Source organism: Rissa tridactyla, chromosome 10, assembly GCF_028500815.1.
Source record: "Rissa tridactyla isolate bRisTri1 chromosome 10, bRisTri1.patW.cur.20221130, whole genome shotgun sequence".
Taxonomy (NCBI): Eukaryota; Metazoa; Chordata; class Aves; order Charadriiformes; family Laridae; genus Rissa; species Rissa tridactyla.
The window spans coordinates 1,786,385-1,802,491 of record NC_071475.1 but is presented as its reverse complement, the minus strand read 5'-3'; the positions used below and the strand labels follow the sequence as shown (position 1 = coordinate 1,802,491).

At 35.7% G+C, this 16,107-nt stretch overlaps 1 protein-coding gene across 1 annotated transcript in view; it reads left to right on the top strand.

Moving 5' to 3' along the window:
- Positions 1-16,107, top strand: part of ERC2 (ELKS/RAB6-interacting/CAST family member 2) — a 370,025-nt gene that overhangs the window by 201,391 nt on the left and 152,527 nt on the right. The window contains exons 10-14 of the mRNA XM_054216425.1: positions 2,083-2,223; positions 2,779-2,919; positions 6,359-6,394; positions 12,217-12,246; positions 13,125-13,318. Coding sequence (XP_054072400.1) covers positions 2,083-2,223; positions 2,779-2,919; positions 6,359-6,394; positions 12,217-12,246; positions 13,125-13,318 — 542 coding nt within the window. The remainder of the gene's footprint in view (positions 1-2,082; positions 2,224-2,778; positions 2,920-6,358; positions 6,395-12,216; positions 12,247-13,124; positions 13,319-16,107) is intronic.

The window sequence follows — 16,107 nt, the reverse complement described above, 5'->3', positions numbered from 1 at the left end:
TTCAGTATAGTGCCGATTATCTTTCAATGTCCAAAAGATTCAAAATAGTTTTATTTACAAACAAATATAACTACTTATTTGGTAAAGATCTTTATCTAACTGTTTAAAACCTTCTAAAAATATTTCACATTAATTTTGCTAATGCGTATAATTACATTATAAAACACTCCATGTGACACATTTTTTAAAATTTTGATGAAACAAATTATTACAGCTGGAAGACAATATTATATAACTGCAAGGAAAAAAATTTAATTTCTCAGAGGAATCTAAATGTTTGAAATGACTCTATAAAGAATATATTTAAAATATATTGTAAGTTTTGCACTTAGGCCTAGTTTCACATCCAATAACAGACTAGTGATGTAGCAAGCATCTATCAGGATTAATCCCCCGCTTCTGCTTTTGATACTTGATCTTAATATCTCATGTTACGTAATAAAATATGTTGCATCATAGCTTACATTTGCTGTATAAACATAATGCAAAAATAAGTTCATTTTTAAATATTTAAAATAAAAATAAGGAAATATAAAAATTAAGATTTAAACTAAAATTGTAATATGCTTAATTGCACTTACACTGCGGACTACCATTAGCTCTCTACTAAGCAACCGCAAACATTAGAGACATTCCAAATAAGTGAAGATCAATATGAGAAGCTGAATTTTTCTGTTTCTTGAATTGTCATTTAAGTATTTTCAGGGAAATGCATAACCCATTAAAGTCAAATTGATTTAAGTGTAGCCAAGTTTTAAATTGGTAATTTAAAATAATTAAATATTTGTTCAGTTCATATAGAAAGTGACTATCAGTTTTTATATGTGCAAATAATGAAATGTGGAGATATAAAAACCACAGCTGAGAGTATATTGATATCGGCAAAGGTAAACTTTATGTCTATGTGTAGTGTGTATGTACATGTGTCGGCGCATATCTCTATCTATAGCTCCAGTATGTCTGGTTGTGTGTATATGGTATATAGTATAAGGAGTTACGGGCAGAGGAATTTAGCATGAGATTTTTCTCTTTCTGTTAGGCTTCCGTCAGTCTTGTCCGGTTCTATGAAATAGTATTTTAAGTGTTGATCCCAATCTTAAACTCCTTCTTGGAGATTTCAAGGATAAGTACAAAAGGACTTGAACAGGTCTGTGAGCATGCTGGTGCTTCTACCTGAGCCACGCCACAGGATGTAGTTTTGTCTGATGTAGCTTTAACTTTCCTAAATGATGTTGCTTCTACCGCCCGCCACTACCACTTCCGAAACCATACTAGCCATTCCCCTGATGCTCTGCTTAAATTGACCTATTTCCAGTTCAAATTTCAATGGCTGTTTTATTTTACCCCAAACATTGCTTTCTGATTAGTATTTGCATCCTTCAAGTATTGGTAGAATGTTTTTTTGAAGAATGTAATCAAAGCTTAACAAAACTATACTACTGCATCTGCTTTTTACATTTTGCCCTTTAAGTTCATCACCCTTATAACTGGATAATATTTAAAAATGTGGTTGAATTTCAATGTGTGTAGGGTTACTGTTAATTAGATGGACAAAAATCTTCCTTTAGGTATCTTAAGTTGTATCAGGGAACTTTTTCTATGTCTTGGACAGATAATTGCAACTGATTGATTGATTTATAATTAGATTTGGAACCTTGAAAACTTTTGGCAACCACTTTGGTGGCTACTAGCTTCCAAAAAATGTAACCAAATTCAAGCTGAGTAAATCACCTCTCTGTTTTGAACTTTTATTCAAGACTTCAATCACTTATCAATACAGGAAACACATATTACTGAGGTGAATAACTTTCCATATCTGTCACATGACTAAACATCTTCATATCAGTATAGGTATTTAATGAAGTTTCTGTACTATGTTATTCTTATCAAGTATTTAAAACCTTGATCTGATGCTTTTGAAATGAGGGGAAATCTTGCATTGACTTTAATACCATTAACTCAGTCGTCCTCTGCTTTTGCAGGTTGGTTTTGCAAAGTGCTACTTAATGTAAAGAAATTTTATTCTGTCTTTTCTTAAAACGATTCTTGACTTTTCCATTTTGCAATTCTTTCCCTTGTTAGGAAAGAATAATAGAGCGCTTGAAGGAGCAAAGGGAGCGAGATGACAGAGAAAGACTTGAAGAAATTGAGTCTTATAAAAAAGAAAACAAAGACCTGAAGGAGAAAGTTAATGCTTTACAAGCTGAACTGACAGAAAAAGAGGTCAGTCTCTTCAGTAAAATCTATGTTCTCTATCTATGTCATTATGATGAAAGAAAGTGCGTAAGGATTACTCTTGAATTGTTTGAAGTACTGAAACTCTCCCACTCCAGTGGTCAGCTTCTGAACTGCTATTTTCTTAAGCATTCTTCATAGTCTTCACTTCTGTGCATAAAACATTGCTGCAGTTTTTGCATAATCGTGTGTCATTTTCTCTACATTTTCTTCTACAGAAGTCTCCAGTAGGCTTGAATATTCCATTGTTGCTCCTGTTTTCATTTGTCAGTTAGAGCAATAGTCTTCAAAGTAATTGTACCTCCAGAATATAATGTCAATTTGTCTGTATAATGAATGTTTCTGTGTTTCGCTGCATGCCCGCCCCTGTGATTGCAATTGGTTGTATTCTCAAAATGGTGTCTTTTGTTATCAGTGCTTATCTTTGTGTCAGCTGTTTTTGGGGAAGGGGAGGGGGAACCGGATCCAAGTGATTACTAAGTTGGCAATAAGTTAGTGTCCTGGTGACTAGGAATTAACTTTTTACTCTTGGTCATTTTTCAGTCTAGTTTAATCGATCTCAAAGAACATGCATCTTCATTGGCATCAGCAGGGCTGAAAAGAGACTCCAAACTTAAGTCTTTAGAAATAGCCATAGAACAAAAGAAAGAAGAGTGTAGTAAGTTGGAAGCACAGTTGAAAAAGGTAAGTTCCATCTTAAAACAACCAACCAACAGAAAAACAAAAATCAACATCCCACCCCTTCATTTTGAAAAGATAAGCTTATTTACTCTTCTGGAGTACATCTAAAGTCTACCCATCTTAAGCTGTTTGCTGATGCTTGCATCAAATACTGCTAACTTTTTCTTAAAAGGCTTGTACCAAAGCCACTAGTGAGCCTCAGAAATTATCTTGAATACCTATATGAGGGAATTCTGAGGAGCTGCTACAAATAGATGAACCGTGAGCAAGACACCGGAGGGAAAACAGAGGGGCAGAAAGAAATTACCAAACCAGCAATTTGTACGTATGTGAATTTATGCTGCTGTAAGAAGTAGGCTGAAATGTTTCTAGCACGGGAAAAAATTACCGGCTCATCCAAGAGGTGATGTACTTCATAATAAAAAAGAATTTGCTTCCAAAATGGTAACTCTAGCTAGGTTTTATTTTGGCATTTTTGGGCCTGTGATAATTAAGCAAAATAATGCATAGTTTGTCTCAGCTAGCAATTCAGTATTTTTATTCAGCAAGTAGTGGAAGCAAGCATTTAAAGGAAAACATACAAATCCTATATTTTATAACATGGTTTTATTTACATTGATGCGTTAAAATAGTTTTTGCTTAAATGATTTGCAAGTTTGTTGATGCCTTTTCCTACCATACATTGTTTCTTTGACCTTTCGCTGTGTCATTCAGTAATGTCTGCTCTCATTGTTTGAACACCAATCTCATGACATATTTGATGGATTTAGGCATTATGTTTGCCTTTTGCAATTCATGATTAAGTGTATGTTAAACATTAGGGTTTTTATATTGATATTTAATGGTTCATTTTCTTGAAAAGAACATTTATTTGTTCTGTGAAAGCTACCACCATTAGGATAATATTCTGACACTCTTTTTACCCAGGTTGGGCAGTATCCTGCTCCGTGTTTAAGCAGTCTTTCAATAGCCTTACCTGGGAAGAAGGTATTGCAAAGTATAAAGGATACCAGAGTGTAAACCTAATACTTCTATTATTTTTTAATTCAGAATGAATATGTGCAATTAGGTGCCTGCGTTAACATGTTTAGTTGTGGACAGGAAGGAAGGGAATCTTCTTCAATAAACATACACAAAAGCTTTTAATGGAAACACAACTACTTTAAATGGTTGTTAGCTTCCAAATGCTGATGATGTCAGAATTAAAAGATCCAAAGAAGCTATTTCTCTGGAAGTCCTTTATTTTGTCTTCTTTTTTCAGAAAATATTTTTTGTTTACTTAGCACTTCACTATAAAATATACTTCATTGCAATCTGAAATATCTTCTTTTCTTCATTTAAAAAACTAGTTAAAAAATCCCTAAAAGCGCAGATCACTTAAAAAAAATCTTCTTGAAGGACTTGAAATCCTAAGTCAATCTTTTATGACCGGACGTATAAACACATCATACAGTCATGGAAAAATAAGCACTTATAAAAGTCAGAGAGCGTCTGGGACGTCTTTCGTATAAAAAGGGAGTATGTTCCCTGTGTATAAATACAAAGGATTATTAAATGAATGTCGAAAACATAATAGTTTTATTATATCATAAATACAGCGTAAAGCCCCAATGGAAATTCACCCAACATTTGTAGGAGACCAGGTATTTCCACAATAAAATGTAGTTACAGCCTTCTTTGTGGGCACGTTTAGTTGAACAGAAACAGTGACTGTTAATGATAGTAGACTCCAAACAGTAATTTTCAATTCACATTTTCTCTAATAAAATACTTTATGTTCAAACCTGTAAATATCCTGTGTTAAAAAGTAATTGGTCTCCAGAAATCTACCTTCACCGTGTTTTCACTCCTTAGGAAACTAACTGAGACAGAAATCGGGGTTATTCTTGCATGCGTCTGTGTTAGAGCGGGAGGGAACATCAACACAGTTCGGAGTAAATTAACCCGCGTGTCCCCTAAGTGTGCTTCTGTGCGAGCATTAACCGCTACGGAAGCCAGAAGGAACGGGCACAGTTTAGATCTCTTTTTCAAACGTGACTCCAAAGGGCTGTCTGTTCTTTTGAGAAACTTGAACACAGATTGCGTACTCCTCTCACGGCACAGAGAAGGCACTTTTCATTACGGTATTTTAAAATCATCCTAGTTTAATGTTGATTTGTACGTTTTAAACAACTATACTAATAAACATGAAGCTAGTATTCTGTGCACATTCTGCGCTAGGAGTTAGTTTTCCATGAGCACTAATGGTAATAAGTTCTGTGCCTGAAAGAAAACGTGGACAAGAGGCAAGTCCAAACAAAATCGCTAAATTTTTAAAAAAAAAATATTTTAAAAGAGCCTCTTCCCTCGAGTCCTCTCCTTCCTGTTTTTGGAGAGAATAAGATTCATTTATTGATAATAAGGATGTTTTTGATTGGATCTAATTAGATCCAACTATTTGCCGTATTACATAACTGGATTGCTTGCATTTCAGCAGGAGAAAACATGCTGATTCTAAACCCACTGTTTGAATTTTATAGAGTAGACACATTTCAAAAAGTCATAAATAGGATATTCATAAAGAGTAATTATTCGTGTGACTGTGCAGTTTTTTGGTACACAAAATAATGTTTAAAACCATAGACATGCTTATTAAACTTTTTGTGACAAAGATTATGGATTGACATTCATAAAATTAAAAAAAAAAAATCATAAACCCCAGAAGAATGCTCAATGCTGTTTTTGCCAAAATTCCACAGATTTTTAATTGACTTGCTTTGTATTGCTACTAGTGAAAGAACAGCAGGAATTACCTAATAGGTAGTTGAGTGGTTTTTTATATATATATGTGTGTGTGTGTATATATATATATATAATCTTAGTATCCACTCTAGAATTTCCTCCTTTTGTTGTTTTTCATTATCTTAAATTAACTTGCTTACTGACGTATTTGCAGTTGCTAAAGTACTTTTTGCCAAGCTGTACTGTTCAAAAGTCATTCTGCATAGAAAATTCAGTCTTGTGTTAAACAAAAAGAAAGCAATAAATTTAATGATACAATTTAATTAATCTTTTATTATTACCATCTTTGAAGCTTTGGTGATAAATTGCAGCCTCAGCCAAAAGCACTTCTCGTGATTCATTGCTTGAGACCAGCACTTAATGTATCATCAAAAGTGGACACCTTTCTTTATTTCATGGGTTATTTAACTTGAGAAAGGGAAAGTAACACAAACCTTAAATTTCTTACTCCAGCTATTCTTTTTTAGGAGCCAAAGTCAACATTTATGTTTCCTCAGTGCCTCTCACTTTCACCAAGGAATGTTTAGAATCTTAAATTTCTACTTTTTTATGACAAGTTCTTCTGTGCAAATGCACTGGTTTTGTTGAGCTAATGCTGTTTTCCTGAATCTTTCCTTCTTTTCCTGTCTGTGCTTCACTCCCTTCCAACTTTGCAATGTAGCAAGCTGAACAGTTGTTCAATCAGATGTACAATCCAGTAAGTTCTTCTTTAAAATGCCCGCTGTAACATACGAAAGCATGAGGATCCATTACCTTACTGTGTCGTGCTCTTCCTCTGTGGAGCTTTGCAGAATACTTCGGACGCTCACTATGCTATACTCATTATATCCAAAGAAATGAACTTTGTGGACTTGAAGGCCATTTTAAGAATATGGAATGTATTAAATAGGTGCATACAGTATTTCTGGGAAAACAAACATCCTAGCCTTTGGGTCCTCAACTTCTCCATTAGAAAAAGCATGCAGATGATTTTAATTTTTTTTTTTTTTGCTTTGCTTTGCTTTGTAATTCCTCCTTCTGCAGTACTTTATTTGATCCTTCAAACTTCAATAACTTCTGATTTATTCAGTTTATCTTACGTGACTGAGTTGATTATGTGAATAACAACATCTAGGCAGCGACTGCTACTGTTGTCAAAAGCCCATACGATTAACGTAGTTCAGATCAGTTTTACTCATAAAAGACTGCATCTGTATGTTAAGAATATGGAAACATTTATTCAGTCTAAGAAAATGCTGAAATGTAAAAAGATGAATGCAAAGGGCAGTGTTTGAAAAAGCCAAACAGTATTACTTCAGCTGATTTGGCATTATTATTCTTGCCAATGTCTGCTTTAATTGTGCAATATCTGCCCTTTTGACTTGACTGTTCCTTTTTTGATTTGAGGAAGAGCAGTAACAAACATTCTCTCTGCAGAGAACCATTTTCTTTTTTTTTGGCTGAGACTGTTACATTTAATGTGCAGTGAGCATCACGGGACAAAAAATGATGTAACTGTGACAGCAATTTACAAGCCATAGTTTAGATAGGAATCATAGTTGGTATTATCGTGTCATTGGGATATTACATATAGAAGAACTGGGTTTGCAGATTAAGTCATGTCCTCCTGTGCTTCAGGGAAGGTATTGCCTTCGCTGAAGTCAACGGGAATTTTGCCTTTAATGTCAGTGCACCAGAATTCCAGCTTTGGGGTCTGTTATTGCTAAGTTTTGTAGCTTCTAGCCATGTAAGGGATACGTCATGACTTACTATGGGAAAAGAGAGTCGCACAGAATGTCCTGTATTTACTTCTGAAGTTGCTGCTTAACTGTTTTTAGAATCCAGTCATAAATTGATTGTAAGTGGCACAAGACCTGATATTATCACCTCTACCATCCAGCACGCTGCTGGTCAAAGAGCTTTTCCCTTTGAACGATAAAACTGTTTTTTCTGTATCATCTTGGATCACCATTGTGGTAGTTCTGTTTCTATTCATATCATTTGCACCCCTACTGTGCACGTCTTCTCGGACTGGAGTCTTTTTTGTGTTAGTTTTTCCCTTAATTATCATAAAGACTTTCCAGTCATTATTTCAATATTAGTTATTCTGCTGTATGGAATTTGTTTGTTACTTCCTAGTCTATTTGTGTGTGGTATTCCAAAGTCAGTCCTTTTTTATTTTATTTTTTCTGCCTGTATGTGCTCGATTTTCATAAAGACAGCCTGGCGGCAGTTCCAAAATACTGGATGCAAGACCTTTTCCTTCGGCACCAGGCAACAATTGTAGTATATCCATGAGACAGGTTTTCTTAAATAAACTTTTCTTGCGCATCATCTTTCTTCTCCTACCATGTAGGAGAAGAATTGGTCTACTAAAGTAGACCATATATCGGTCTACTTTAAAAAATGTAAGTAGTGATGATCCTCTTCTCCCTCAAACCCACCTAAGGTCTTGAAATGAAAATGTGATTTGATTGAAGTCAACGACAACATATTCTTTGAATTCCGCAAGGCCAAGGCTTCACCGTTGTTCTTTGAGGTGCCATAATAGCAGTTACCTGAAATAATTTGTTTTGTGCTGCAAGTCCTTATGATACTTTATTTGATAGAATGTTTCCTTGACTTTTTTTTTTTGGAGCATAATAGTGTTATAAAAAAACAGACGGCAATCTAAAATTAAAAAACTGAAGTGTTAATGCTCTTTTGTTTACATGTGTCAGAGAAATAAGAGTCAATCTCTGAGTAGACCTCTCTCAGCCCATGCAGTAATACAGCATTTTTTGTGGTGGGATGTGTTTTTTCTACTACGTCGCACAGGTATCAACTCCAAGACTTTCATTTATTGCTGAATCTAGTGTTTTTAACCAACAACAATAGATAGAAGTATTTTATTCTTTTACACATTTGTGTACCAAAGTGCAGATGATGCAGGAGGGGTGCAAATCCTGCACACTCTGTAGTAAATGGTTTCGCAGCATTCACCTGTGTGAATAAAACGTGAGCAGAATTGGGCACACGTTTTTCCATGTTTGTTTTGAAAGGTGAACTTTTTGAAATACCCTATTAATTCTTGCACAAAATTGATTATGAGAAGTTACGTGATTGTTTTTATCCTGTAATGAAATATAACAATATACTTACTTTTGAGTTCTGGTGAACCTTTTTCTGAACAGTAACGACTTAATTTTTGAAGTGCTCCATCAGAGCAATCTCAGATTAAAATTTAAAGTATTTCCAGAATCCACTCTGAATTGCTCAGAGCAGTCCCTGAAGTTAAATAAAAAAACCCTTGAACTTTAAGGAGACTACAAAAAAAATTATGGTGACAGCAATTTTTTTAGTTTATTACTGAAAGTAACAAGATTTGAAGGATCTTAGAAAGTAATTTCTTGCATGTAAATTCTGCTGTTCCTTTTTTCTTTTTAATTAAGTACTCGGTTGATTTCTGTGTACGTTTATGTCTGAAGCTTTAAAAATAAAGTACTCTATCTATCCATCCATTTCTGTCATGCAGAATAATGCATGCATGATTGTACCATAAAATTTTAATAGACTAAATAATTCATCTTGCATGTTTGTGCCACACTATTACAGTGTTTCTGTAGGAAATTTGTGGTTTACATAAGGAAATTTTACTTTGCTTCTAAAGTATTTGGAGTACTTACTAAGCAAATGTCAAAACAGATACAGAATTACTGTGAGAATTAGTGAAATTCTAATAGTAGAGTGATATGCTATTTTTATTGAATTGTAAAAATAACATACAACAAAGGCACAAGACTGACAGACAAAACATCATAAACCAAGTGTGCTACTTTGAAGCTAGCCTAATCTGCACACACAAGTATTGTCATTGACAGGTACAGATTAAGAGATCAATTACTTTGCTGCTGAAAGGTATGTATGAACCAGTCGCTCTCACCCATAAAAGACCCATAAAACCAGAAAATGTACACTCCCCAAGAAAACAGAGAACTTAAGGAGAAAAAGGGCAACAGAAATGGAAAAAAACAGGTAGGAGAGAGGACAGCAGTAATAGGTAGGGATTCCTGGTTCAGGTGATAACCATGCAGCTTCTGCTTAGAAGTGATCCACAGCCCGCAGAAAAGCCAAAGACGTCTGCCCTGTCCGAGCGCCAGCAGAGTCAGTATCAGCTGAGCTGCCTCCAGCTCCTTTGGGCTTACTGTTTGACCTCAAAAGGCAAGGTCCATCTGTCAACAAATCACCCCTGATCCGTATATAACAATTAAAAAAAGGCGCCTCGTTCAAATCCAAACACATCTTTCAAAGCCATAAAATCTAATAGGGCTCTTATGAGGGATTCTGTGCCTTTGTCCTGGGAATGTCGGGTGGATCGTGTTTTGCTCTCTTGTGGTATCATCATCTTTGTTTGCGACATGAAGATTCCCTTCTAGGGACTCGCTGGAAGTCAGAGTACCACCTGTGGAAAGCTCTTTTAAAAAAAAGCTTTATGTTCTTGCTCTCCCTTTTTAACTAACTTTCCTTTCCTTCTTCGTTAAGGCAATGCCCTTGTAGAAATCTGGTTCCTGCCAATAGTCCAAAACTATTCTATAGGAAGGGCTTGTAAAAGTACAGGCAACCAACTTAATTGGTGGTTTGCAATACTGGGGGGTTTTGATTTTTTTAATAGATTAGAATAGTATTCTACTTGTCTTTGAACTGAATGCTTCTGTTGATTTCTATGTGACATTATGGCTAACTGTGCTGCATCTCACAACCCTGTATAGATTCCATACTTGATGATATTGGATTTAGTCGTATCTTAGAGGTTCCGTTTTGTATTGAGAACCACAGGGAAATACAATGACTAAGTTTGTGCTATGGAATTTTCCAAAAACACATCCGACAAATATGGAATGGCATGAGTACCACAGAAAGCACAAGAATGGAAAATACTTTTGAATTTAACATTAATTTCCTTAGCGTGCATTCGAACAAGGATGATAGGGCTAAACAGAAGAATATAATTTGTATCTGTTATTTAAGGTGATGTTTTGGTTATAAGCTGTGCAGTAGATAATGTGCTCGGCACGTCTCTGAGCTGCTGTGTGACAGGAATGTTCTATGGTAGTTGAACTTTTGGCACCTTTGCATTGGTGACTCTATCATGTTCTTGCCCAGTTATGCATTTTCATGGTAGAAAGTCCAGTGTGGTAATGAAAACCACGTTTTTTTCATTAAAAAAAAAGGGGGGGAGGGGAGTTTGGAAGTTTGGGCGGAAGCTGAGAGTTCCTGTATACTGCAGTGCAGAAAGGAGTGGGCAGAAGCAGGAAGATGGGCATTTTGCCTGTTTATGAAATGATGGAAGCAAGGCTGGTAAATAAGTGAATTTTACACTAAAATGAACAGAAGGGAAAGAAAGGTGACAGGGAGGAATGTGAGAGTGGTAGACAGCCTCTAGAGGGGAACTGTGAAGTTCTGGATTTACCCTTAAGAGAGGAGGAGAAATCTGAAGAGCGATAGGGAACAACATGCTCTTTGCGTAGCTTTCTTAGCGTCTTAAAGGTGGGAGTTGGGTTGTATTTTTTTTTTTTAGAGTGAATTTACCTTTACATATGGAATTATTCTTTGCAAAGAAACACCTAGCGTTCATTTTGGAGAGATAAAGCATTGCCTAATTTCTTAATAGAGCTGATGGAATTGAAGTGGTTTGCAGCTGGAAATTGGTACACAATCTCTCACATAATTAGCCCTGAGTCTGAGTATTACATTTACAAAAAATTACGAAGCTAGCTGAAAATAAATTTCTTTACATAATTAACACCTGGTATAAAATAAATCAGTTTATTATTAAAGCAGGAAGATTTATAAGGATGAAAAGGAATCTGTTGCTAGCATCTCCCCCAAGCAGTGAAGTCAAGATACTCACTGGAAACGAGCTCTGTGTTAGTAAAGTCGCGTATCAGCATAGAATTCAGGGCTGGAGCATGAATTATTATCCAAAATAGAGAATTTGAAGAGCAAGGACAGTGAGTTTAGTAAGCTTCTCATGTCATTCCCTTGACTTATTTTGGTAACTATTTATTTCTTCTGAATAAAAATCTCACAGTGGGATATACAACAGTTACAATCGACAATCTTTTTTCTTATTATCCTCATGCTTAAATGATATGTTACATGCAAACACCCTAAGTTTCTTCTGTAGTAATTTCAATTTTTTAAATTGTTGTATTTATACTAAACCCAGACTTGTCTTTATTTATACAGAAAATTTTTAACCATTGCAAAGAATATGAACCTTCTAGTATCTGTAGTTTATACTAATTCTTTCCAAAACACGCATGTTTCATTTTGATCTGCATTTCTTTCCTTGCTTGCTTGCATTGTCTGTTCCCTGAAATTAAGAAGATAAATAAGTCCACGTCTTCTCTGAGTAATAAGATAGTTGGAGGACCTTCAGTTCTAAATATCCTGAATTTCTGTAAAATTCCTGTATGTCAAGAGAATGTTATCTGAATTTTCTATGTTTAATGTGCACTGCCTTAAACTACTTGTTTTTTCCTTGCCTGCTCTTTCAAGATGCCAATTAGGAATAATGGGAAGCAAGGGGTAGGCTAAGCATTGCAGTGCATCGTTGTTTCCATCTGTCTGTGATTATTCCAGCCAACAGTTTAAAGCACTTGATGCCAGATCATGCTCCCATTGAAGTTAATTGGGTTTTTGCCGTTAGGTTTGATGGGAGTACGGTTGGGCTCTGTGCTGTTGTTGTTGTATTCATTGCTGTTCTTTCTTGTCTGTGAAACTGCCACCCATCCATGCATGTGTGTGCCAGGTTTGTGCCGTTTTCACGACGGGCTTGTTCTTCTGATGTTTCAGGTTAAGTATTAATGACAAGAGAAAAAGGATTATTGGGTAAAATGTCTGCTGAAGGCAACTTTCTAGTTTATTGGTTTGTCTTTTAAAAACAGCACTGCATAAAAACAATTTCTTCCTTTTAAACTCTTTGAATCAAACTGCATTTCAGACGTCTGGTGATGCAAGTTACAGCATGTATCTATGTACACATATATATACGCACACAGCGACGAAGTCTGTGTGTGTATGTATGGGGAAAAAGACAGACTATGCTTTATTAAGAAATTGCCTATATATTTGAAACACTTTAAAAGCTTAATGTGAATTAAATGAATTACAAGGTGATTTTTTTAATTTCGAAACCACCTTTGAAATATGGTGACTTTAATATGTAAAAAGCCTTAATAAATCCCCTCCCCCTTCAGGATGATAGCGTTTGACTGTAATTTTAGACTATGAAGATATTTTCATTCCTTTTTATAATCTGTAGAAAATATTGTCATCAGGCAGAAATACCCATAATCCTTTTTAATGAAAATTTGAACTCCAAGACCGAAGAATTAAAGCTCTTAAAACTATATAAATTATTGTCATCCTTATTTTTTTTTTTTTTTTAAATATTGATTCTGAAGGCTCATGAGGCTGAAGAGGAGGCACGGATGAATCCAGAATTTGCAGACAGAATGAAACAGCTCGACAAAGAGGCATCGTACTATAGAGAAGAATGTGGCAAAGCTCAGGCTGAGGTTGACAGACTTCTAGAAATACTCAAGGAAGTAGAGAATGAGAAGAACGACAAAGATAAGAAAATTGCTGAGTTAGAAAGGTAATTCTTGTATTATTTATCTTACATTGAGTGGCTTTTTATTTGCTTAATCTTCATTGCAGAGCACAATATGTTTTTTAACAGAATATTTGTTATGTCTTGTAAAACTGAATCAGAAAGGAAAAAGGCTACCTGAAACCTGCATCTCCTGTCTGCTGACTGGAACAATTTAAGGTTTCCACTTTTTTAGTAGTCTCCGTGAAAGGAACATATAGGAAAAGCCATAGGCAGTTTACAGTGACAGCAACCCTTGAAGAAAACCTTGTTGGGGAGCAATCCTGCCTTTTAGTAACCAGTAAATCAAAACCGTCCCCGCACACGTTTCTTCAGTGTGAACAGCATCACTAGTTCTCAGAGGTCCTGAAAAGTATCGGTAAGTCTGTCTGATCAGTCTCATGCCTATTTAATAGTACTTGTAACTACTTCACAGTGGTTCTGCAGACTTTGCCCACTTCAAATGAACATTTTCTGACGTTGACCAGGCAGTGTTTGTCTTACATCTGGGAAAGTTGTACAGTCTTCCCTTAATGGAGACTGGAGGGCTTTGGGATCCATTTATCTCACGCCCTTTGTAATTAAATGATTCTTGGATCCTTCTCCCATACAGTATGCTACAATTTATTTGATTGATAAGCAATTTATATGGCTCTATTTCTTCATGTACTTAGCACCTCTTAGGTAAATGAAAGAAGGAGTTTTATGTTTTCAAATATTTTATATAATTATTTTCTAGTGATCAAGTCAGAAATGCTTCATGGTTCCAAAAGAGCAGTTTAAGGGGTCTTATTGCTGTGATTATTGCTGTAATTCCACTGAAGACATAGCACTGCTCTGTCCCTTAGGGAGAATTACTATGAAAGGGGGGAAGATCTGCCAGAAATGTTGGTCACCGTAGGGGAAGGAACCCAGCTTGGAAAGGAAGATGTGTAGAGCATCTCTTACTGATGATGACATATCAACAACATTCACAGTTATCTGTTGCCAAAATTTATCTTTCTCTGCAGACATTTGGCAAAGGTTTAATAATGCTAATAGTGAACGGTTTATAGTTATCAGTCAAAGTGTCATGAGAACCAAGACCTCAAATTTAAAGTGAGAAAAAAGGATTTGTACTTGAAATAGAACTGAGTGTTTACATGAGGATAACTCATGACATCAGAGGGAGTCTAGAATACTCTGCTGTTCGCATCCTTTCTAAGGTGTAAAGCAGATACCAGAGGTAGCTAGTAATGAAGGGTGGTCACTTTGTGCACCATGACTGTGAGTTCTGCCTAAGCTCTCCTAAATCCTAAAGCGGCATGTTGGAAAAAGGTAACGCGATTAGTGAATTTGTGTGGTCAAGAAAGTGCTGCCAGTTCCACCCATCGGTGCACGTACTGTAGGGGCAGTTACAGACCTGTGCTTGTAATGTAGTGACACCAGGTGGGACCAAGCTGGTGGAAACCGACTGTGTGATTTAAATATTTTATATAAAAAGAGATAGAGAATCAATTCAGAGAAGTAGATTTATTTGAATTAACTTGCGAATTATTGATTACAAATCAATGATTACAAAGAAACAAGGAACCAAGGGATGGAGAGGTCTTACTGTGGCCTTGTCAGTATACAACCTGTTGTTGTCTGAGAACCCTTAGAATGGGTTACCTACTGGACAGAATTTTCTATTTTTATATTATTTAAAAAAAAAAAAAAAATCAATGGACTTCTATCAGTGAAATTTTGGGACACCAATTTCCGGTCTGTTATTGTTAATGAGGGTGTTGATCCTGAACTAACTTTTCAGAAAATAATTTGGTACCACTGAGTAAGCACAGACTTTTGGTACAGGACATACTGTACTTTGAATATGATGAAGTAGTTAAGCTTTGCTATGAACCTTTAAGTGCTTCTGTAATGCTTACAATAAGGTATCTGTGGCATGACCAGCTAACGACAGTAGTATGTTGCAATTTTTGGGAATCGTCATGCTCTGAGATTTGTAAGCTGTATTAGCTTTAATGCAGTTTCTCCCTTGATTTAACTTATGTACAGCTTTCAAGATTAATTCCAAATTCCTGTACGCACAGTGTATGTAAGTTAATTATTGTAAATGGGAATTTGCGTAAAAAAGTATCTATTATTGATTTAATCAACAGAAGTTACTGCCTTTACTTGGTAATGGAGTCTTAAAGCGACTTTCCACCACGCATAAAGACGGGCACAAATTCATTGCTTGGCACAATAAGGTTGGCACAATAAGGTTGGCAATCTGCCAGCAATATAAAGGTGTAGTAGGGAGATATTTTTAGAGAATGGGTATCCAATCAGGCTCACTTTAGGTTTCTCTATAATTTAATTTATCTTCTCTCCCTCTTCCTTATTTTCTAAGAATATTGGCCAGAAGATCTAAATGTGTATATAACTGTGCCACCTGTTGGTGTCCCTAGAGAAGGAACTTTGATGTTGAAATTCCCCTTTCTAGGGGGTGGGTGGAGTGTAAATTGATGTAACATTTTATGAAGTGCTACTAGTTTTTCTGCTTGTAATGACTACTTGATTGGCTCATTATTGAAGGGAAGAGGTGGAGCCAAAGCTCAGTTTACCCACTTTATGGGAATAAAGCATTGCAAAAATGACTGCAACTTTAACAGAAGCATATTTGAAAATGTTCTTTCCTTCTTGTCCTGCTGTTTTGTAATTCATGTAATGTGCTCTAGGTTGCTATTTTCTCTCCTTACTTTTCTCCTTTTTTTTTTTTTTTAATCAGAAACCACGTATCTTCAACATTTCCCCTAACTTCAGATGCAAGG